At 41.2% G+C, this 25,641-nt stretch overlaps 1 protein-coding gene across 2 annotated transcripts in view; it reads right to left on the bottom strand.

Annotated features, from left to right (window-relative positions):
• Positions 1-3,088: 3,088 nt before the first annotated feature.
• wdr27 (WD repeat domain 27) overlaps positions 3,089-25,641 on the bottom strand; it is a 42,570-nt gene continuing 20,017 nt past the window's right edge. Inside the window, exons 21-24 of one of the 2 annotated variants that reach the window (XM_075477458.1) lie at positions 24,836-24,933; positions 21,766-21,868; positions 17,119-17,217; positions 3,089-3,268 (exon numbers count right to left, since the gene is read on the bottom strand). In XM_075477458.1, coding sequence (XP_075333573.1) covers positions 3,164-3,268; positions 17,119-17,217; positions 21,766-21,868; positions 24,836-24,933 — 405 coding nt within the window. In that variant the 3' untranslated portion in view covers positions 3,089-3,163. The remainder of the gene's footprint in view (positions 3,269-17,118; positions 17,218-21,765; positions 21,869-24,835; positions 24,934-25,641) is intronic. The other variant, XM_075477467.1, reaches the window with a different exon arrangement.

Below are 25,641 nucleotides of genomic sequence, written 5' to 3'. Positions count from 1 at the left end.
TGTATCCTGCCTCTCACCCAATGGTTGCTGAGATAGACTGAATTGGATAAAGCTGGTTTAGAACATAGGGATTGATTACTTTTGGAGAAAGTCCCAGAGTGGCCATTTGTGGAATATCATCTGCTAGCTTAATTTTTCAGCTCAAGAGCCTACTGCTTAAGGAAAGAGAAAAAGAAGGAAAAGTTGCATCCATTGCTAATTTTCTTTCTAATGCCCCATATTCTTAAGGACTGGACATGATCAGGCCTTCAAAGCAACAGATTTGAAAGCTTTTAACCGAGAGATATCAAAACTAATCTTTCATTTTCATCAGCCTGGCAACTTCTTTCATTTAAATATTGTGCGATGCAAAACATCTTGTGACTTTGAGTTCATGAAAACGAAATAACAGAGATCATCAGAGGTCTTTAGGGGATCATTAAACTGCATTAGCCTCATAATGTATGTCTTATATCATGACTGAAAGGGAAGGCCAAGCCAGAAACAAGAGAGCCAGTGGACTACTTAAGCCCTGCACAGACAATCAGACAGGCATGCACTAACTGTTTTGTGTTTGAGTTTTGGATGATGCTGAGATAAAAAATAAGCATCTTGATTGAATGTTCTGAACGTTGTCTTCCTCCACTGTCACCCTGTGCTCTTCTCAGTGATGGCATGAGTCCAATGTTCTCGTTCTTCGCAGATCCGGAGGCAGACTAAGTTCCTCTGTCAGATGGAATGACAAAGTATTGTGTGAGATCTAACTTTGGACCAGAGTGCATTATTATGTACGGGTGTGGCAATTTTCAAGTGTAATGTCATTCTCTACTGGTGAGATCAATGAAGGGAGTGTTCCCAAAATGACCTCACACAAACAAGAAATGTGTGCATACAGCAGTATATCACTTTGGTTTAAAGAAATCCCACTCATTGGGTTTTGGTGTTGCAGGCTAATTCATTTATTCAAGATACTGACTCCTGAACACACACACACACACACACACACACGCAAACATATGCACATTCCAGCACACAAATAGAAAAAGAACATGCCCTCATAAATTCACTCAGACAATTTATTATGTTTTGCTCTATTTATGCGGTCTGCAGGAACACTAAAGCTCACCATGACAGGATAGACTCAACTATGCCAGTACATACCTATCTCTGTCGCACAAAAACATACACATAACGTACACTAATGATGTGATGCATGCAAAACAGTAGCACCTCATAAATCCTATTGAGCCTCAATCTAGCCTTTGTTAAGGTTTAGTATCAGCTTTTGAGATAAGAAACCCAGCCTCTGATGCCCACGCAGTTTTAAAGCCGCACATATCTCATGACCAACAGAGGCTGGTGGTACAGAGAGTGGTCTTCACAAGCAGTCTGTCTTGCCTCTTTTTGGACGACGTGCTTCAATTGATACCAAGACAGTCTTGGTATCAATTGAAGCACGTCGTCCAAAAAGACAGAGTAAATCAAACACAGACAGGGAAGAGGTGAGACATCCTCTGAAAATTCACCTCAGTCTGAGGGAGTCATGAGCAGACTGTGTATCAGTAGATTTATAATTCCATCATAAGCATCAGCGTCACGTAATGCATCAAATACAATATCTTCTGATATTAGATATATTGGATGGGGAATGAGTGAAGCTTGAAATTTTATTCCTTTCCAGAAAGGAAGCTTTCCTTCAGCCTCCCTGAGGACCTGAGCGCGGGTTTTATAACATACCAGCGGTGATAAAAGCAGCTGAGCGGGAGATAGTTAGAATTTTCTAGAGGTACAAAAAAAGACAGCGAGAGGTGTGACTTGATTTCTAAACAAACACTGACAAGAAATATTATTCCACCATGAAATCCGGGATAATATGTGAGACAGAAAATAGGTTTAAAGTTCCCATGAAGTGGGCATTTGAGTGCAAAGCTAGTGAATGATGACACATCAACGTCCTTTTATTGTTGCCCACTTAATAACAAACTCTAAAGTACAATTAAGAATACATGCGCATCCATTATTAGTGTGCCAAGCGCAGACATGCATGAAGAAAAGACTTAAACACTGGCAGTCTCCGGGAGACTTTCTCTTGATAGAAAAAAGAAAGCAACAAATACCGTGGTACACACTACCTTTTATCATCATTATTGTCATTTTGTAGCAAACAACACGAAAAAGAGGAACCTATATGAGTATCAGGAACACAGAGCTCTTCCCACTAACACAGATAATTAGTTAGTGTGTTTGTACCGAAGAAACTGAAATGTTGGATCTTGTAGGAGACATTAGAGTCAATATTTCTTTTTAGTTCAACAGCTGTCTTTGGGAATATGCTGCAAACTCTGCCAGCAGACCTGGATTTTGATATAAGGTTGCACTTTCAAACAAAAACTATTCTAGATTTGTTTTTCCTGATATCTAATTTGCGAAATGTTTAAAGTCCTGCTCGGGCAAATATGAATCCTCTGAAAAACTCATTGATGAACCTCCAAATAGAACATTCATACATATCTATGCACATATTTGAGTTGGTGGTGTTTGAGTTGAGTGTTTTAGTAGGTGGTGACCTCACACACCCAAATATATACACTTTAAATTCCACGATATGCGCACTTTAGAAAGGCTTCATTTTGCACGACTACATATCAGTTGGGTTGAGATTAAGTTGTGAGAGGTAGAAAAGCATAAATGCACAGTAAAAAAAAAAGAAAAGACAAAATGTAAACGGGTGTGTCAGTATGAACAGTAGAAGGATCTGTGTGTCTGGCAGCAACAGAGGTTGCACCCAGTTGATGTCATGGCTCTGTGTGTCTATTTGCTAAGTGGTGGTTACAACTAGTGATACAGAATACATCTGTTACATATTCTTAACAATAATTAATACAATGCTTCAGCATCCAAAATGCTCAACCGATGTGAGTAGGAGCTAATGCAATTGTTTTTGGCAAATATAGCAACAATTATCTAAAGTTGAGTTAATATGGCCAAATGAATTAAAGACATTCAAACTAAAGCTTTGAACATAAGCCCAAAGAAAACAAGTACATACAGGGAGATTTAAAAAAAAAATCTTTATTAAACCAACAGCAACAGAAACAAAACTCTTCCATTTTCCTGAGGAGATCCCGAGCCTGCCATAATCAGACCTGCATGGTCGTCGCAGCAGCCAGCTGTGATTACGCAGTCATGTTGGGGACGTTATCGCAGCAGCCCCGATGTCAGAAGACAAATGAGACCCGCTGCTGGGCTGAAACAGTCTTAGCTTCCCGTCAAGGGTCCCAGTTAACAGCTTAGGGAAACAGAGCAAAGAAATGACATCATGCTCAGCTTTTACTCTTGTGGCTGAACTTTCTCAGCAAACGTGTCACACATCGACCTCCTTTTTATGACCCACTTTTTACATAACTGCACACCTGCTTCCTTCAAGAAGATGAGCACCACTGAGGTCGGGATCTATACTGTGTTTCCCGTTTAGATTTTTCCATGCCTAACATTTAGCACAAAAAAGACTCGGAGCTCCCTGGCCGACACCCTGTTATATAACTCGGTTTAATCAGATCGAGGTTCCTGCCAGTGCTAGTCAGGGTGAGTCAACTCTTTACAGATTAATGAAGCACCCGCAAAAAAAACAATAAGCTAACATCACACTGCACGACAGCTCAACACGTTACTTTACACAGACAAACACACAGTCAGTTATGACTATATGCAAAGTGCACTTTTTCTCATCTCTTTCTGCAAGAAGGGGGAAATGATCCCTTTACCCTTAACACTTGGATAGCCAATCAGCAAAAAACAGACACAGGAAACCTGCCATTTGGGTTCAGAATGACGCTTATATACATAATTTAATCTGGAGCTACTTGAAAGAGGCTTCTCCAAGAGAGTTTAGAAATGGGCACAATTTTTTTCAAGCATGAGTGAAAGAATTTCAACTCAATTTCACACCACTTAATTGCAAGTTTAGTTGTACAACCCTTCATTGCACTTTGGGTCTTAAATGACTTTTTGAAAATGATATGTAGCAGACGACAACTTGTCAGTTCTTGGATCAATATCCTTTCTGGTGATTTCAGGGATTTTGGTGTTTGTCTAATGACAGATTCTATCTTTTTTTTTTTCTTTCTAAGTATACCCCAACGTCAGGCCCGTTGGAAAACAACAATTTGCCAAACAGTGATAAAAACCACATTTGCTCAAACAATAGTCCAACATTTTTTTTTCCATGTACTAAACCCGTTTTATGCCGGGGAAATCGTCTTTTACCAGCACACAGATGCGTTTGCTTGGAAAAGGAGACACAATAGCTGAGGTCTGACGATGACTCAAACATAATAAACTGCAGCGGATTTAATCTGTCTTCGAAGGGGAAAAGTTGCTGAATCTTTTCTATATATACACAGAGAATTTCCAGGTGCATGTGCAGGCTGAAAACAACAACATCTCCTTAAAAAGGCAGCCAAGTAAGCACATGCACATATATCTACACAGTCATGAGTTTTTCAACGGTAACCGTGCTTGAGCCAATCCCACAAAAGAAATATTGACAGCTCACTTCCCTATCTTTTCTGCTTTTACAGAGTCCTTCTCTCTTAGGGCTTGATCACCTTTATTAACAATTACCAAACTGTCCGGGCCCTGCTCCCCAGGAGGCAAAAGTAGCTATTTAAAATTACGGAAAGTTCAGAAATCAGCTCCAGTGGCAATCAAAGCCCAAATTGTAAACTGCCATTCAAAAGCATTATCGTCTCGTTATAACTCTGATGTAAACATGCTGTCCAGAGCTGAAAATATATTTAAAAAAATTCCCCAAAAAAGGAAACAACTAATATACTCATGTCAGTTATCTGCATCACAGCGCAGCTGACCTTCAGCTTAGTTTAGGAATTTTGTGGATTTTCTTTTGTACGTCAAAGCCCATCAGGAATTCTGAGTAAAATTAGGTTTTGTCAGGGTTCTGGCTGTTTTCTGTTTTGTCCTTGGCTGCTGCTTCCTTGTCTCCCCTGAAGATGGCGTCTGGTCTCCTGCTGGGTTCCTGGGCAGGTGTTCTCCATCAGAGCTCATCAGTGGACAGCATAAAGGAACTCACCGTCAGAGTGTTGACTCCTATGGTACGTTCGTTGCCTCTAGGCTAAACTCTAACCACCTTAAAATCAAACTTTGTTACTTACCTTGTTCCAGGTGATCCTTGCACACCAAGAGGAAAACCTTCCAGACGCTCGCTTTGCTATCTACCAAGCTACCAAGACGCCAAGTCCGGTTCTAACTTCAAGTCATCAGGACGCCAGCCCGGTTCTAACTTCAAGTCATCAGGACGCCAGCCCGGTTCTAACTTCAAGTCATCAGGACGCCAGCCCGGTTCTAACTCCAAGTCATCAGGACGCCAGCCCGGTTCTAACTCCAAGTCATCAGGACGCCAGCCCGGTTCTAACTCCAAGTCATCAGGACGCCAGCCCGGTTCTAACTCCAAGTCATCAGGACGCCAGCCCGGTTCTCAAGTCATCAGGACGCCTGTTATTCCTGCTTCCAGGTTTTTGCTAATAAAGACTGTTAACCTTCTCCCGTCTTCCGAGTGTAATCTGCATGTGGGTTCAAACTCTCGCGAAGAACATGACAGAACACTCTGACCAATCAGACCCAGCAGAGGCACTCAGAAGAGCGATCTCAGACCAGCAACAGCGACTTCAGTCTCATGAAGCCATTCTCAAACGTCTCATGGATCAACAGCAAAGCGACTCTCAGCAGCTACGGCACATCGCAGGACTCCTCCAGCAGAAGCAGTCTGGAGATTCCTCTGGGCCGCCAGGGGGCTCGCTCGCCAGACCCCAACAGCAGACTCCACCTCCCCGTGACGTCACCTCCCCCATTCCTGAAAGATTTTCCGGTGAGACCGGTAGTTGTGGGGGTTTTCTGCTCCAATGCTCTCTCGTATTTAACTGGTCACCTTGGTCCTTTCCCCATGACCAGGCTAAGATTTCATTTATGATAAATTTACTAACTGGCGAAGCATTGAAATGGGCGGAGGCCCGGTTTACTGACATAAATAACTTTGGTTGTTCTTTTAATGATTTCATTGCAGAATTTAAACGTACTTTTCGCCAGAGATAGATGGGGCTAGTGAGTCACGTAGATTATGGGCACTTAGGCAGAAGGGTAGACCTATCACTGGGTTCGCCATAGAATTCCGCACGTTGGCAGCCGCTTCTGGTTGGGACGCTAAGGCTTTGAAAGCAGTCTTTTACCAAGCTCTGGATGAATCTTTAAAGGATGAATTATCTAGATTTGTTAGGATTTTATGTTTTTGGGTGAGTGAGCGATCTGGCTGCAGAGAGGATCTTCACTGGAGAGTGAGCCAGTTCTGAGTGGTTGCACACCTGAGGCCAATCCATCATCAAGCTGGCTGGTGCTTAAAGAAAGAAAGAAGGAAGATCACCTTGCGCCGCCGGATGATTAACCCAGACGGTACTTCCAGCCAGAACGTGTATCATGTTGTCTAAATAAGATTTTTGCATCCTTGTGAATTCCGAACTTCTTGTGTACTTTCATGTGGAATCTACTTTTTCCCTCCAGAACAATCCGAGAGCCCAGTCTGTCCTCAACCTTCCCTCAAAGACGCAACGAGCAAACAGCTGTCTCATACCTCCTTCCTCTGCCTGCCCACTCTCCAGTGCGACGCCTCCAGCAGACTTTATCCTCCCGGACCCCTCTCTCACCCCTCCTTGGACCACCAAGGGAACCTTCTGCAGACCCTCCACATCTGTCTTCCACCCCGTCCACGTCTCCCCCTTTCAACAACCAAGTAAGCTTATCCTTCAGTCATCTGCTAAGGACCCATCTACAACCGCTAATCCGTCTGCTTCCCTTCCTCAGACTTCACCACCATTTAACATCCCTTGTCCTGTTTTCTTGATCCCTGTTGTCCCAGCAATAAAAGCATTCAAATCTACTGGTTTTCCGTGTTGATTCTGCATGTGGGTCCGAAAACTTAAAGGCAACATGAAAAGATTAGAGGAACCCAAGACATTGGACGAGTTTATCTCTTTAGCTACTAGAATCGACAACCGAATCAGAGAGAAGACGAGCTAAATTAGATAGGCCGGTTTCCAGAGCCTTTTTTCCATCTCCACCTGTTACCAGGTCGCGGCCTTACTGTAACTCACCTGTCTCCGAGCCCGAACCTATGCAGATTGGTCGCACATCGCTAAGTCAAGAAGAAAGGCAGCAACACAGGGAACAGAACCAGTGTTTCTACTATGGTTCTTCCGAGCATTATTTACTTAAATGTCCGATTCGGCCAAAAGGGGGGTCCGCCGATTGTAGTGGACCATATTCAGGAGTCTGGTTCCTCACGCTTAAGTTTGCCAGCAGCCATTTTAACTAATTGCCACCGTTACAACCTTTCTGCCTTAATTGACTCTGGTTGTGATAAGAATTTGATCGACCAAGATTTTGTCACTCGAGCTAAGATAGCCATAGAACCTCTTAACTCTCCGCTTCATGTAACAGCATTGGACGGAACCATTGCCCATGGTTACACATCAAACTAGGCCCCTGGAAGTGATTATTTCTGGTAACCATAGGGAGCTAACCACCTTTTTCGTTTTCCCTATTAAGAAGTCGGACTTAGTTCTGGGGTTTGATTGGCTAAGACAACATAACCCTCACCTAGATTGGTCCAAGTTAAGCATTGTTGCCTGGTCTACTAAGTGCCTCTCCTCTTGCTTATTATCTGCTATCCCGACAAGTCATCCCAAGAACCAGATCCATTAGATTTGTTCCTAAGGAATATCATGATCTGTCTTTTGCAAGACTAAGGCCCTGTCTTTACCACCTCACCGTCCTTATGACTGTGCCATTGAACTGCTGTCCGGTGCTCCACTTCCCTCTAGCAGGCTCTACAACCTGTCTCGTTCAGAAAGAATTACCATGGAGACTTATATTAATGAATCCCTAGCAGCTGGAATCATACGTCACTCTACTTCGCCACTAGGTGCAGGATTCTTTTTTGTGGGGAAGAAGGATGGTTCACTACGCCCCTGCATAGACTATCGTGGGTTAAATCAGATCACTGTAAAGAACAAATATTCATTACCACTCATCTCATCTGCTTTCGAACCCGTTCAAGATTCCACCATCTTCACCAAGTTAGATCTTCGCAACGCTTATCTCGTTCGTATTCGCCAGGGTGATGAGTGGAAAACGGCCTTTAAGACCCCTATAGGACATTTCGAATATCTTGTGATGCCCTTTGGATTGTGTAATGCCCCAGCCGTATTCCAAGCACTGATAAATGATGTCCTTCGGGATTTTTTTTGAACGTCTTTGTTTTCGTCTACTTGGATGACATCCTCATCTACTCAAAGACACTCTCAGAACATCGCCGTCATGTACGTTTGGTGCTTCAACGTCTCCTAGAAAACAGACTGTTTGTAAAGGCCGAGAAATGTGTCTTCCATAAGCCTTCAGTTACATTTCTGGGTTACATTCTAGAGAGTGGGAAGGTGGGTTCGGATCCTGACAAGATCAAGGTGGTTCTGGACTGGCCCATCCCAGACAATCGTAGGCAGCTCCAGCGCTTCTTGGGCTTTGCCAATTTTTACCGCCGTTTTATTCGGAACTATAGCCAAGTAGCCGCACCCTTATCTGCACTCACATCTACTAAGAGAACCTTTACCTGGACACCAGAGGCTGATACGGCATTCCAAATTCTCAAGAACATGTTCTCCCAGGCTCCCATCCTCACTCACCCAGCTCCGGAGAAACAATTTATTCTAGAAGTGGATGCCTCGGACACCGGGGTGGGAGCAGTTCTTTCTCAGCGCTCTGATCAAGATGGTAAGCTCCACCCCTGTGCCTTTTTCTCTCGTAAACTGTCTTCCACAGAGAGAAACTATGACGTTGGAGATCGTGAACTGTTGGCAATCAAGCTGGCCTTAGAAGAGTGGCGCCATTGGCTGGAGGGAGATTCCGGTTCAGGTTTGGACTGATCATAAAAATTTATCTTACATATCATCTGCCAAACGTCTAAATTCCAGGCAATCCCGTTGGTCCCTGTTCTTTTCACGCTTCAACCTACATATCACTTTTCGCCCAGGTACTAAGAATACCAAGCCAGATGCCTTATCTCGTCAATACTCCCCAGATGAGACGAACAATAAACCCACTACCATTATTCCACCCAGTTATATAATTGGCTCATTAACCTGGGAAATCGAGAACCAGGTCCTGCAAGCCCAGAAGGACGAGCCAGATCCGGGTTCAGGTCCGCCCAACAGGACTTATGTTCCCTCCACGGTTCGCTCCCGCCTTATCCACTGGTTTCATTCATCCAAGTTCTCCGCCCATCCAGGAACTAGTCGCTCCATAGCTCTGATCTCCCGACACTATTGGTGGCCATCTCTGCACAGAGATGTTAGGGAGTATGTTCAAGCCTGCTCCATTTGTGCCCGAAACAAACCTTCACATAAACCTCCCTCCGGATTACTGCAACCTCTCCCCATTCCTAAACGGCCGTGGTCACACATTGCTCTGGACTTTGTCACTGGATTACCACCTTCTCAAGGTATGACCACTATTCTCACAATCATCGATCGTTTCTCTAAAGCCTGTCATCTTGTTCCCCTCAGAAAACTTCTGTCAGCGTTTCAGACAGCGCAACTGCTTGTAAAACACGCCTTCCGGCTTCATGGTATTCCTCTGGAGATCCTCTCGGACCGTGGTCCTCAGTTCACCTCTCAGGTCTGGAAACAGTTCTGTCTTGCTCTCGATGCCAAGGTTTCCTTGTCTTCAGGTTATCACCCTCAGACCAATGGTATCACAGAACGCATGAATCAAGAACTGGAATCCACCCTCTGCTGCTTCACATCGTCTAACCCCTCTGATTGGAGTAAGTTTTTACCCTGGGTGGAGTATGCGCACAATTCCCATGTCTCTGCCGCCACAGGACTATCTCCCTTTGTAGTCTCTCTGGGTTATCAGCCACCTCTTTTCCCTTCGGATGAAAGAAGTATCTCTGTCACCTCTGTTCACCACCATATCCGTCGTTGTAAACGCATCTGGTCTAACACTATCCTCGCGCTTCAACACACAGTCAAACAAAATCAAAGATTTGCCAACAAGAAACGGACACTCGCTCCTCAGTATTCTGTCGGTCAGAAGGTTTGGCTCTCCACTAGGGACATCCCATTGAAGTCCATGTCCAAGAAATTATCACCTCGCTTTATTGGTCCCTACGAGATAACCTCCATCATCTGTCCCACTGCAGTCCGTCTCAGTTTACCAGCCAACCTTCGCATTCACCCTACGTTTCATGTATCACAGATTAAACCAGTCCAGATCAGCCCTTTGTGCCCTCCGGCCGAGCCCCCTCCTCCCGCCCAAGATTTTGAGGGGCATCCGGTATATTCAGTCCGGCGAATCGTGGACTCCCATCGGCGAGGGCGTGGATGGCAATGTCTGGTTGATTGGGAGGGTTACGGTCCGGAGGACCGATCTTGGGTTCCCCGCTCTTTCATTTGTGATTCCTCCCTCATCACGGACTCTCTGGCTTCGCTCCCGTCCACCTCTTCTCGGCCGCCAGGAGGCAGCCGTTGAGGGGGGGATGATGTCAGGGTTCTGGCTGTTTTCTGTTTTGTCCTTGGCTGCTGCTTCCTTGTCTCCCCTGAAGATGGCGTCTGGTCTCCTGCTGGGTTCCTGGGCAGGTGTTCTCCATCAGAGCTCATCAGTGGACAGCATAAAGGAGAAGCTGCTGCCAGGAACTCACCGTCAGAGTGTTGACTCCTATGGTACGTTCGTTACCTCTAGGCTAAACTCTAACCACCTTAAAATCAAACTTTGTTACTTACCTTGTTCCAGGTGATCCTTGCACACCAAGAGGGAAACCTTCCAGACGCTCGCTTTGCTATCTACCAAGCTACCAAGACGCCAAGTCCGGTTCTACCTCCAAGTCATCAGGACGCCAGCCCGGTTCTAACTCCAAGTCATCAGGACGCCTGTTATTCCTGCTTCCAGGTTTTTGCTAATAAAGACTGTTAACCTTCTCCCGTCTTCCGAGTGTAATCTGCATGTGGGTTCAAACTCTCGCGAAGAACAAGACAGGTTTGTTGTGCATGTTACGTAATCTAAGCTACTGTCAGGCAGGATGGCTCAATACTGTGGAAAACAGGCCACAAATCAGAAGTTCAAAGCAGGAATAAAAATGACAAATAAAAATGCAGTGTGGATTAGGGTTTTGAATGGATGTGTCTCAGATACTGGCATCAAAAGAAAGTGTCCATTTGGAGGAAAGCTGCCGCTGTAATAACATGGACAGCAACGGTTCACAAATACGATACCTTACCAGCTAAATAACAAAAAACTGCTTTAATGCCGATACACGTAGATGTTTTGCTCTGAGCATGCTGAAAGGGGAAGAAAGATGATTATGATAGATGGGAAAAGATGCAAACGGTCACCATGGTTATCCCTGCTTACACCTACATGGGAGCAATATGAGAAATATACAGTGCGTAATGGTGATAAATTGGCGGGGAACTTATTTTGCGAGCCCACAGACTTTTTAACCGACAACAAATCGTAATGCAGTGATTCATGTGGACAAAAATATGTGAAAGAAACACAGCTTCAATAAATTTGTTAAATAAGGAAAAATGTGAGGAACCCTGAGAAAAAAGTGAACACACAATCTGAAAACAAAGTAATATTTCTCCGTGACAGGGTTGAAGCGCTGGCCCTCTCAAGATCTCTTCAGTATTCATGCTTGTCTATTTTTTTTTTTTTCATTGAAAAATACAATAAAAGTCTTACTTCAAATAAATAATTCAGTTTTTATAGGAAAATAAATGGATTTACTTTCTTGGGTAGAGTTAAATGAGAGATTGATGTCTCGCGTTTACCGATGTGATAAGCACATACCTAGAGAAAACATTAGGTCACAGTTATTGTGCAACTATAAATGACTTACTCCATCATATATCTAGGACCTTAGAGACCTTTCCTTACAGCTCAACTAATAGCTCATCTAATTCAGATCTTCCAACCAGCGATACTGCCAGATTCCTGGTCATGAAAGATTCTGGTGACAATTCCTGGCTCCATTTCTCTTACGTTTTATTTACGAGCGTTTGTGAAATTCTCTATTTTCATGCCCTCTGTGAAACATGGTGGTTATTATTCACTCTGAAATATCAGTGGTATTAATTCTTTTTGCAGGAAATGTGCTATATACATAAAGTTGAAGAATGTTGCACACTCAAGACAAAAAAAAATTATATACTTATATTCAAACAATTCAGTGAAAGGAAGTGACAGCGCTTACCAACGCTGAAACAAGTCTGCTCAGTACATGTGAATGGTTTTTATACTTAAAAATACCTCTTTGCAGATTTGCAGCTTCCTGTTCATAGCAGTTCCAGCTGCACTGAACACAGGCCATTTGATTGGATTTCAAAGAGGCTGTCTCAGCTCAGTCTGTGTCTCACTCTAATGTGACATTCTGGAGCAGGGAGCAGAGTCCTCCACTGTATTTGCTGTCAGGCCAGTCCAGGTTATTTTACTCCCACGAGTCAGGCCAGAGACTCAAAGACATAGAACATTACATAAGGCATGAGAGGGGCAGCCAATCTAAAAATCCAATCAAGATTCAAGATAGATTCAAGATAGTTTTATTTGTCACATACACAATCATACAGAGTACAATGTGCAGTGAAATTTTTCCTCGTCCTGCTACCAATAAAAATAAGAGTTAAAAGGAAATATGAATAATATTAAAGAATAAATAAAAAAAATATAAAATGTACAATATTATCATGCCAAATTATTATTAATATTATTTTTTCTTTAATTTATGTCTTTTGCTTTCATGCATACCCGATGTTGGTCAAACTATTGCGTTAAATACTCAAGTGATGACTATTATTGACATAGTTAGTCATTTGCACTATTGTGTGTTGCTTTCATAGCATGTGAGGAATTACTGTGGTGCATGTTATTAAAGAGTCGAGTTGGACAAACTGTGAAAAACACCAACCTGAACACACTGCTGTGTTTCCCTGTCTCAACAGGTCTCCTTTGAATGGTGTTACGGTGTTTGTTGTCCCCTCTTTTGTGTCCTCTCAAACCCCAGCTAGCCGAGGCCGATGGCACTAAATAAGTAAAACTGAATTGAATTAAACATAAGAGTGAGGGGCACACCAAGTGTAGCTACAACAATGCATTTAGACAGGTCCACCAGTTTCACCGTAACTACGACATGACAAGTCAGCCTGACATCTCAGAGAGGTAGGCACATTAGTTCACAGCAACAAAGCATTTAAGTTTCACACTGAAGGCTGCAAAAAAAGACATGGCTGTACTCTGAGGTCATATTCTTGGGGCAGGATCTGTAATTCTGGCAACTTAGAAAAATGGAAAAATAAGCCCTCTAATACATGGTAAACACAGTGAAAGGGTACATTTCAACCCAAGCCATGGTTTATTCCTACACCTGTACGCAATTAACTTTGTTGCCTTCTGGGAGTAAGTCAACGAATGTCTGGAGGTGAAGTTGTAAAGTTTGGAGGTTAGGTAATGGGGGTGTTACTGAGGGTTTTAAATAGTGACGAGCACTCTATTTTTTCTGATTATCACATGTGCCGATGACTACGGCTTAACATGTTTTCGGTGTGAGAATGGCTTGGATAAGTTCCATAAACGTCAATTTTGTCATAATGCTTCAGATTCATTTTACATGATTTTTCTTTTTTATTCATTAATTTGTGAGACTAGTACACTGATATATTGGCTTTGGTAGCATAGGTTAAATGAGGGTTTTTGAGGACCATGTCAGGAAGTTCATCGTGTGGTAGGTATTCATTTTCACTAACAGTTGAGCTGAGATCCTTTTTTATTTATAACTGATGTCAGAAAATCTCAATCTCAAAGTGCTAAGTGATGTGTTCGACCACTAGCCCACATCGAAGACATAAAGTGTCGGTAGAACAGTTCTGTGCTACATGCTTGTAGTCAATCCCTTTTTTTTTTTTTTAAATGCCTTATGTTCCACCAATAAAACCCTGAAGTGATGTAATAGTGTGTGTGAACCTTTACAGACAGCTGTTTTTTTGTAGGAAGTAATCAAAGTTCTGCACTAACTCCAACACATGAAAAGCAAATGAGATCCAAAATGTTGGAGAGGAAGAGCTCCAAAAAATTTGTGAGGAAAACCATTTGTCTTTCTGATTCTATTGTTGAAGGGATAACGAACGTGGCTTTAATTTAGTCTCCTGTTCAAACAGATGAACAAACACGTTTTGAAAATTAACCAGATATGTCAGCACTGTCAGTAAAAAAAACAGAGGCTGGTTTAGCGTCCAGCTCAAGGATGATGTGACTGAAACACACTTAATTTGCATATTTTCAACCAAGTAGTCATGTTAGAAAGTAACTGACACTGTTTTTTTTCTCAGGCATTGAACACAGCTCAGTTTGCTTCCTTCGAAATGTCATAAACTCAAAAATAAGGAAAAAGAGAGCATCCTTCAACATTGTATGTCTCACTACAGAAGGGTGTCAAAATACTTTTGCCCGAATTTGCAAGTCAGCTTATACAGCTGCACATTTAACTGTAGGACCCACACAGGGAAACTTGCAAAACTTTACAGAGGCATGCCATGTGAAATCCCACAAGATTTTACAAGACACCAAAGTGAGGCGACAATAAAAGCAGGGACCTCCCATTATAGACCAAAGTGCTGGAATAAACCTGAGGGATTGAACCCCAGAGGCAGATCTGCCAGCTTGATGGCATTTTAAGTATCAAGGTGGAAAACGTGAGTGAAAAAGGAGTGGAAAATATGCATTACATTATCTGTCTGTGTCTTACATCAGAGGGTTTCTCACAGCAGTAAATATGGAGAACATCTGGCCCTCAATGTGGAGAAACAGCAAGGTGAGCACAGGTTGGGGACACTTTTTGCCAACATTTTAGAAAGTTAAAGCTTAGGAAATACAGCTTTAGCAGCCTTTTCCCAGGACTTCAACGTCTAATAATTTCAACACGTGTCTTTTTTGGGCCTAAAAGAGAAAGATTTTAAATCGATATTCATGCAGCAAGTCCAGTTAGATATTTGATAAACCAAATGAAGTATAACTGCTGTAAAAGCTGCCTCAAAGAGTAGAGTCAGGCACTAAAAAAGGGCAAAAAAAAAAAAAAAAAAGGATTGGCTTAATCTACAAGGCCCTAACTGAGAATTCAGATGTCACAGCTCTTGTGAAATATCAGAATTCAATTATTCTAAAATTAGAATCTAACCTGTTTGGAATCAGTGTTTCTCCATGAGGGCATGCTTTTTTCATAGCTTTACAAAGTAAAAGGACATGTCACATACTCAGCATGTCTTCCAAATTCTTCTTTTTTTTTTTTATACAGGCATATGCGGAGTTGACTTTTTATCTTATGTTTATGTTTATGCATTTGGCAGACGCTTTTATCCAAAGTGACTTACAAATGAGGAGATAACATTACAGCTAACATCAAAGCTAACAATCAGCTACATAGAAGGAAAACCACTAGTCAGGCTCTGTCAGAGGTGACGGGGATGACCGTGTAGAAATAGAGGGAAGTACAGAAAGAGAAAGTGCAGTAGAGGCGTTAGGGAAGTACAGGGTAAGTGCTAGGGTAGGAGATGCTCTCTGAAGAGCTGGGTCTTCAAGACTTTTTGGAAGATAGACTTTTCTCTTTGCAGGTTTCCGTAGTATGAGATCACCAGAGACACAGATCTCGGATGACACCATGAGAAACATTACATTTGTACAGCCTGATGCACTCAGCTCTTATCTATGGTGAAAAGGATTTGATTAATTTCCACAAAAAATTTCTGAACCCGTGTGCCCAGATATCCATGGGGAAATAATCTGTCATGGTACTGCAATAGCACATGCTACATCACGTTTGTAGCCTATGATGTAGAAACTTTCAGTTTGATAAGATTATACAAGTATTTCAATCTATTAACCTGACACCTGTGATGGGGGGAAAAAAATAAATTATACTTGAATAAAACAGAATGTGCAGGAGAAGTGATGTGGAACAAGCATGCTCTGACTGATGAAGTGTGTCTTCAAAATCTGCAGATCACTGCAGCCAGCAAATGGCTGTGGACCAAAGTTTCCATATTCAGACTTGGAAATCTGAACGTACCGTCGTGCTGCAAAGTTTAGCTGAATGGAGTTACACGGATGGTCGTGCAGATTTAAAACATGTGTCTTGGGTCAAAAAGAGGCTAAACGAGTCTCAGGAGACATCCTGCACAGGTTGGAATATTACTGTGTTTTTTGACATGTTTCCTAAGTGAGCCCAATTGCTTTTAAGTGTTCCAAATAAAACCATTGATGAAGATTTCTGAGGGAAATTACTGGGATGCTAGTATAGAATAGCAAGAAGAAGTCCATAAGTGTGATGTGCTGAGCTGATTAATTATAGTTCAGTTGGTTCACTGCAGTATTTCATGGCTACTGGCAGAAATTCTGTGAAGTTTCTGACATAAAATTCCAACCACCCTGAACTACAGGGATTGGTCTCCCAAAGCTCGGCAATGTGACCTCAGCCTGAGGACATCATTCCTTCTGCTCATATACTTGGAGTGCTGAGCCAGAAGAGGTGGTACAGACCTGTTTACAACCGAACATACCAAAAGATGTGTTTAAATTACTTTATTTTTCATTACCTCTACCTCTCTATGATGCTTTAGATAGTTAACAATAGCTGGAATTGAAGTGTCTGTTTTTTGATTTTGCATTAAAAAAACAACCTCCAAATGAATTTTTGGAAAATGAATATTTGAAGACTCAGGTCTGCCTGCGGTATGCAGCATTAACCAAGCTTTGCGTACATGCAAATGCCATTCTTGCATGCATTATCGGGAGTGGAGAGAAGAGGGTGAACCCTGGGGTGTTAAGGTGTGTGCTACTGGGATGACATCGGAGGAGACAGACAATCTCGCTTTGTCGGCACGCTGTCCATTTGTGAATGTGACATTAAGACATTTACTGAATTTGCATTTAAAAAAAGATTACCTGGTTAGAATCCTACAGAGATTTAGAGACTTTTTGATGTATCTAAAAAAGAACATGCAAAAGACAAATATGCAAAAAGATTTGTACCTCTGGTGTGGCAGGGTTGAAAGCTACGCTGAGAACTGTGTCTGAGTGTCTCTGAAGTTTATGGAGGTAGCTGCTGCTGCGGATGTCGTACACGTAGGCCTGAAATCGATGGCACATGAACAACAGCATGAGCTGTAACAATGCAGTAATGCACAGATGTAAGGCTCAAAGAGACATGACAAAAAAAAGAAGGAAAGAAGGTTCATTACATACAACACACATGGGAGTTCATAGAGAACAAGAAGAGCTTGCTCAAAACAGATGCAGATTTGCTTTAGGGATGGCTTCAATCTGAAAGGAAAACCTTGTACTTGTCCTGTTGTGTATGCCAAGTTTGAACTCCAATTAACAGATACAATAGTAGAGTCAATTGATATGCCACAGGCTGTGCACAACTACGGCAACTGGCACGTCGGCCTTATTATTCATTATTCACCCCATTTGGGTCAATAATGAAGAATTCCACTTCTGCACCTTGATCGAGAGCAGCCGCAGGTTTCTGCTAAAATCAAAATGCTGATTCAAGACTTCCTTGTGACCACATGGAGTTTTTAACTATGCTCAAAGAAAGGCAAGACTGTGAGATTTAGCACTTGATGATATCCGTGATCTGACTCATAGAATATCGCAATATTTGTGCCAGGAACTATTTAAAAATGAAAGGAAACCATTATGCCAAAGCTAACAGGGTCAGCAGCATACATACTGAGACTTGCTTTACACATAGCACTCAAAGTACAGAGCACTCCATGTCACGAAAGCCAACTAACTATCCTAATCCACCATTGCTTATAAAGCATATTGCTTTTTTATCCAGCTTTGAGGTTGTGTAAGCCTTGTTAATGATCTATGTAGATTTTGCACTTGGCCATGACGGTCTCTTGAGTAGACGCCTCGTGCCGATTAACACACATATTTGTGTACTTTGGTGTCAGGTTGTTATCACCATTTGTTTGAGTTTTTCTTTTAAAACTCCGGATACAATCAGTAAATTTCCAAATAAATGTGTTTGCATAAAAACAGATGTGCGATGTTCGTTACGAGACGAAGACTCATCCGATTCCTGCAGCTGTTTTGTATTGTGTTGCCATGAAAAAGATTTGACAGAATTGTGTCCTAGGCGTATGAGGTGCGTGAAGCCAAAAGAGCCATTAGATGCTTGGAAGACTAAAAGAAAAAAAAGCTTAGATATAAGAGGTATGTCCTGACGTGTCAGTTTATACAGAATAAATAGTAACCGAGGCACAGAGCGGTTTAACTGAATCAACAGATATTCGTGACTGTACGTGTTCATTATAAAACTGCTATTGATGATAAGAAGGTTTAAAGGCAGGTAAAAGTATATGTTCTATATTTCAGTTTTATACTGAAAAGGCTGGCATAGATGATAGTGAAATCATATTCCATGAGGACTGCTTTTGGCCTATGTTTTTTTTTTTTTTTTTGGAAAAAGTGTAATATGATCTAGGGAGTCCTTTCAGAGTGTTCATGTTCCTTTTTTCCATGATGGCTTTTTGATATATTAAGACAAGTACAAATGTGTCTGGCTTACAGAAGTCTCAGGGCAGCTACAAATAAATACGATGCAGCTCACCACATATACTCTCCCAATTTCCAGGAAAAGTTGGAAAGGTCCGATCTCAACAGAGATGCTCCAAAATGTACATGCTGTGCTGAAACCCCATAATTAATAAGAAGTAGCAGCATGCATATATTATCCCACTGCTTTTGACAAACTAATACACCAGAAGAAAAGAGAGATGGATACGGAGAAGGGAGGCTGTCCTCTGAAAACATCTTGAAAGCAAGTGCCCGATCTGGAAAAGCAATTAAACAGTTCTGCTTGTCATGAATGTTGAATATGATTTCTTTGGAAAAAGGCTTGAATCCAGATAAAACATGTCTGGGACAAGAGCAAACGGTCCTCACCTTAAATGGAGGCAAAACTGATAAAGATACCTCACTGCTGTCTTGGACCTTTAGAAATTTCGGTGAGTTGTAATGTAGAGGCAGTTTGAACTTGTGAGAAAAAGTTCAGCAGCCGGATATTAGAAACCTGCAGTGTAAGATAAAAGAAAGTGCTGGAATCCAGACGAGAAGTTGAAAGTCTGGGGCAGAGCGGAGATTTGAGAGGATGAGGATCAGAGGGAGCAGGGGGAGAGCAGATATGGAGGACACCTAGGAGACACGAGTAGGCAAGATCTTAATGGGGATTTAATGTGAGAGGTCTATCTTGCACATCAAAAAGACCCAGTGAAGCTGGATAAAAGGGTTTATTAAGTGCACAGTGAGTTTAGAATTACTGTTGAAAGTTCTTGTCTACACCTTTTGCAACAGTGTGGCAATCAAAATGACATAAATCCCACTGTATAATATTTGTTCATATACATGAAAACACATTTTCATGCAAGCTCACGCAACACTGATTATGAATTTTGGAAGCAAATGTATCAATCTATTTCAGAGCATCCTTCTGTGGCACCGACAGCGATGGGTTTAACATTCGTTGGAGCTGAGGAGTGGCAGTCTAAGTGACAAAGACGGAGTACGCCATAGCAACTAGGAGTAAAGTGGAAAAACATTTGGATTGTCCAAGAAAGGTTTCAGATGCTCCAGAAGAAAAGGAAATTCAGCAGTCAGAGGAATGGATAGAGTAGAGAGAACAAATGCAATCAACTGTGAGGATAGATTACCATTGGTGTTGTTGCTTTTTCTTATAATTAGCATATACCATACTTTAGGTATGAGTGGACAGTCTTTGTGTGATTATACACTGCCTGCAAGAGTCAGACGAAAAGTTCCACATTACAGATATGAGATGGCATTTGGTTTGGCCGATGTATGAAAAGCCATTCCAAATTACAATGCAATGGGCATAACATATGTGATCAGGCACATATTTTTGTGAGAAGACATTTCAACACTGTGCGTAGTTACCATGGATTTCTTGAAAAAGCCAAGACTTCTTAATAGTCTTAGTTTAGCCAGTGTAAACTGAAAGGAGGAATCAACAGTCTTTCACTTTTAGTGCAAAAGCAAACCGAGGAACAGGTGCAAGATGACAGGTCCCATTTCAAGACCTTACTATGTTTTTTTTATTTCTTTTCATTTGGATTACATGCAAGCTATCATATACAGAGCAATTAGCTTTCATGGACCGCCTCTGTAAATAGAAAATTATCATAGTAATCATTATCATTATTTCTGATCTGGGCCTCTTCAAATCTAGGCTAAAAACCTACTTATTTAGGATTGCTTTTAATACCCAGTAGTATGGTGACACTTTTATCTTATTCGATTTTGTTGTATTTTATTGCTTTCACAGTTTTTTTTATTGTTTTTATATGTTTTTTATTATTCTTCTCCTTATTTATTACCTGCTGTAAAGCACTTTGGTACACCGTAAGGATTGTCTGTAAAGGGCTGTATAAATAAAGTACATGTACATTTAAAAATGTGTTTTATAAAGCCTGCAGTGTACAATCCCAATTCCAAAAAAAAAGTTAAGACACGGTGTAAAATGCAAACAAGAACAGAATGCAATGATTTACAAAGCTCATAAGCCATTTTCTTTTTTTTTTTTTTTTTACAACAGAACATAAAAAATATAAGTAAGACATTTTACTATTTCTTGGAAATCACAGCATGGGCTCAGGAACACTTCCAGAATGTATTGTCTGTGAACATAATTCTTCATGCCAATCCACAAATGCAGGTTAAAGCTCTATCATGTAAAGAAAAAGAAGCCAAATGTGAACACGATGCAGACGCACTACCGTCGTCTGTGGGCCAAAGCTCATTTAAATGACTTATTCTTCTCAAATGTATTTGATAGGGACAGGCGCAAACATACATAAGCTGAACAACTATTCCAAAAGCAAGTATTACAGGGCCTAAAGTAGATGCTACTGTATCTTCTCGGGGCTGAATAAAACAAAAAAGTTTGAAAGAATCTTTACGAGACACGAGTACAAGTTTGTTGCCGAATTAATCAAAATCACAGCTGTTTTTAAAAGAGTTGAAGTTTGCAGGGAAAATTTCAAATGAATGGGTAGCGCATCCCAAACCTTTACTCCGTCCACAGAACAAGCTGTCCGAGCAAAAGATGTTTTACAAAATAGGACTGACGTTTGCAGTAGATCTGCTGCAAACAAGAACACTGATACAGACAAAATGGACTGAAACAAAGTGGAAAACTGTTTTGTGGTCAGATTAATTCAAACATGAAATTCCTCCTGGAAATCACGGACGCTATGTCCTCCAGACCGGACAGAAAAGGGACCATTTGGGACAATTTGGCGCAGGATACTTAAGCAACTAAAATCACAAAATCACACAGAACATTCCTCTGGTCTAGCAACTGGTCATATGTTTACAGACTGTTGTTAAAACAGTTGCAAACATGGTCCTGTCCCAATTTTGTTTTTAGACTTCTTGCTGCCATCTATATCAAGCTGAGCTTATATTGTCTATGATATACAAAAAGGTCTAATTTCTTACATTTGACATGTAACTCTGTTGTGAGTAGAAAAATTGATTTATGAGATTTGCAAGTCCCTATATTCTGTTATTGTCACATTTTTCCCAGATTCCCAACCTTTTTTGGAATAGAGGTTGCGCAAGGAAACCCAGAGAGTAAGAGCTTACACATTTATCCTCGGAGCCAGAGGCAATGAACCGGCCGCAGGGTGAGATGACTGAAGAGCACGAGTGGTAGCGATTGAGATGGTTCTCATAGCGGCGTACACACCTGAGGAAGGGATGCACACAGTGGGGAAAAATTAAACAAGAGGAAGTGTTCTTTATATGAATGTAGTCCTTTTTATGTCGAAGTGATCTGTTGAAGATACAAAGTATTAGCATACGGAAGGGAAGGAGAATGCTATCGTGCACACTTTACATTTTACAAACATCTGAAGCCGCAAAGGACAAGGAGTTGAGCATGACTCAAGCAAAACACAGGAAAGAAGGAGTTGTAAATGATGAATAGGTCCCCCGTGCAACTTCTGTGCCGTTTCATTTGGTTTGCAAAAGCATGTAATGTCTTTACAATGCCGCCAACAGCTAGCTAAGCTAGAGGACCTTTATGGGCTGGCATATTGGCTGGGCAGCACTTTGACAGGATCTGGTGAGAGAATGTCTTTGACCTACACATGCTAATGTAATTAAACAGAACTAAAAGTAGGTCATATTCTCTGGTGACCATAGAAATACCGGTGAGTTTTTGGCATCCTGTTCATGTAGTGGACACAATCTTTGTCCACGATCGCAGTAGATTCAGCTTATTGGTATTTCTTTTCTTTTTTTGCTTTGCTGCATTCTAAAGCATCATTTGACCCCAATCATTCCAAAATATCGTCCATGTAAGCTGAATAAATCTTTACACCTTATTGTAGTATCAAGAGACTTTTACTGAGTAAAAGAGCTGGCGTGCATTTGAAAATGGGTCATCGTGAATCACTTTTAGATCAGCCAATCAAAGCAGAAAAAAAAAAACAATCCAGATAAGCCATAGTTTTGCATGAGGATACGGTGGAAAATTTTGAGTGAAGGATGTGAAAGACGCTTTTACGATCCGTTTTGTAAGACGTATTTGTCCAGACACATCTGTATCCACAGATGTTGAACAATTCAAGTGACAAATCTAAAGTGGCATCACTACATCTAAACAAGTCTGCAGCAGAGCCAACATGGGCTGTCACCACCGTACTCATAAAAATCCCTTCCACTGGTCAGAGCTAACACTCATCTGCTTTTCTGGGTCAGAATGTAGATGTGGTGCTTTGACTGAAGAAGGGGAGATGCCGGCATGAGTTCCACAAAGACACATTCTCCGTGTTGCGTGAGTGATGACTATCTGGAATTTTCCTGATGACTTGCACAGACTGCATTAGAAGGGCTGATCCGTCTAAGTGGGAGCCTATGAGGTTACTGAATCCACCTGGGTATTCAGTGTCAGTCATCGAGGTAATCAGGAGACTAATCATGGTTGCTGCCAGTATCGTTCAGTAACTGTGTCAGAGCAATCCAGGTGAAAGCCTGCTTTTTCTAGTATCATCTTATATATGATTTATCATAAATAGTGATGCATTTATTTACAGAAAATATTGCACAACCGGCATTCATCAGTTATATCAAGCCCACTCAATTTAGGGGGACTACATCACTGAACTAAAAAGAAACAGATTGCCATCTGTTCTCCATCTTCAGAATCAGTATTTGAGCGGATCTGATTTGAAACCATGCTAAATGCTTGTGTAACCTCCCCTAACTGGAGCACTGCACACATCATTTCGAAATATAAGTGGTGAGTGAAGGCTGGGGCTTCGAATAAATAAACTTAAAATAACCAATCCAGTGGTTCTGTCAAAGGAGCGGTGGGTCTAACGAGAACACTACCCCGTGAGCTGTACTACACGATGACCATGATCATCATCAGTCACAAGATAATTTAATTATTGATGTCATGAGATGATAAAAATGATCTGACTTAACTGTAGCTGTTAAACTGAAGATGACTGCTTATTTTTAGTGAATGTCTGCTCTCACTTGAGTTAATGGCACATTCTGCCTGTCAGTCACATTTCCTCTTGAAAGAGGAAAAAGCCTTACGTTATATTCTAGTTAAGTTTACTCCTGTCTGATTTCACAGTATCACAGCAGTTAAAAGTAGGCATAAATAAATTATCTTCATGCTTCACAAATCACCACCACTGTGGAGGATAACAGAATTTCTCCTGTGATGAATAAACTATATATAAAAAAACCTCAGCAATAAAGCTAGCTTGACTTCTTCCATTAGCTGCCAGGCTCACACATAAAGAGAAACAATCATTTAGGAGTGCTGTAACTCATTCTGTAGTTGCTACTAGCTTCTTGAACGTAACTGAAGCACCGGAAAGATGAAAAGGCTTATTGTTCCCATGCATCTGCATGTGTTTCACCTCGGAGGAACTGCATCTACCGAGGGATGCCTGATAACAAAGCTCTCGGTAATAGAAGTTGACCCAGAAACAAATATTTATCAGATAGGAATAAGGTTTGGACAGAGTCTGGGGATTGGGGAGATTAATATGGAAGCAGTCTCAGACATGAAAGAATGCAATATTCAATAATGTCCTCTGCTGGCCAAAAAGAACATTCTGAGATCCAAAAATGGGCTAAATGAATTATTAAGGACATCTGTGAATAAGTGCCAAATAGAAATCGTCTCAGTTTCGTACATTGGAATTTGATCATTTGCCAGCTAATTCATCAAATCAGGAATGCTTGTGTTGGACAAATTATTCTATAGTCTGAATATAAAGTAATTTTGTGCACTCCAGAATAACAAAAGAATGCAAAAACAGTATTGGTTTCTTCCTTAATTGGACCTATAACCAGTGAAAGGCCTCACCACAAGTTAGGTGTCTTGTAAAATAATTTGAATTCGGGGTTTGTAAATTGTGAATTGGTGAAAGAAAATAAATATTTTCTTGATAAAGACATTTTCAAAATTACGTGCCAGACTTTCTTGACATTACTATTAGTCAAGTTCAAAATGTTATAAAAAATGTAAATGTCGAATGTTGGAAATATACAAAGTCTTATACAAAGTATTATTTCTTTCTGTTGCCAGAGTACTCCAGATGTAGCACAAACGTGAAGCCTTTGATGTTGGAAGTGTAGTCCATGTTTGTTTTCTAAATCTTACAGAATAGTTTGTGTTTGTACAAACCTCAGCGTGCGTAGATCCCAAATCTTCACACCATCTGTGACTGCGCTGGTGAGGAAAAGGTTGTATGAATCTGGAGCCTGCGTGCTGAATGTGGAACCCTTTAGGAAACAAACAACAAACAAAGCTGTTTTAATCAAAAGATGCTTGACTGAAATTGATCATGAATCAGCCTCCCTGGTAATTCACTGCTGGAATTCTCTGCTACTACGTATTTGTAAAGTTTGTATAGTTTTACCCTTTTTCAAAAAAAATGTGAGAACATCAAATAAGTTGAAAGTAAAAGCAGGGTGCAACGACGTGCAGACCATTGGAAGCCTACATTTAATTGTAATTGGTACAAAGACAACATATCAAATGTTGATCTCTTTGTTCTATCCTGAAATCTCACCAAAAAACTGATTTTTTTGATCAGCAAAATGTTTCAAAAAGCTGGAAAAAAGGCATGTTGCACCCGGTTGGTATTTGAGAACTAAGGGGATCAATTGCTGTAAAGCAAAACATTTTTCCTCATTTTAGCTTGATATTGGGTTTCCATTTCCTAATTTCGATTTGCCCCCAGACCTCTACGCCATGCTGATGTAACATGTGCAGAATTAGGTTTGGCAATGTCTTGCTGTAATAATCAAGGCCTTTCATGGTCGTTAGCTGGATGACAGCACACAAATGTTGCTCAGACAACCTCGCACTACGCACCCCAAACTGCTTCATTAATGCTGGCTTTGTAATAAAAAAAAAAGAAAAAAGAAGAAGAAACTAAATCTAAATGAGACCACAGGAGATTTTTTTTCCATTTCACCTCAAACCAT

This window comes from Odontesthes bonariensis, chromosome 2, assembly GCF_027942865.1.
Source record: "Odontesthes bonariensis isolate fOdoBon6 chromosome 2, fOdoBon6.hap1, whole genome shotgun sequence".
In the NCBI taxonomy this organism is placed as follows: domain Eukaryota; kingdom Metazoa; phylum Chordata; class Actinopteri; order Atheriniformes; family Atherinopsidae; genus Odontesthes; species Odontesthes bonariensis.
Note: the sequence above shows the minus strand (reverse complement) of the source record. Positions and strands in the feature narration are given on the sequence as shown.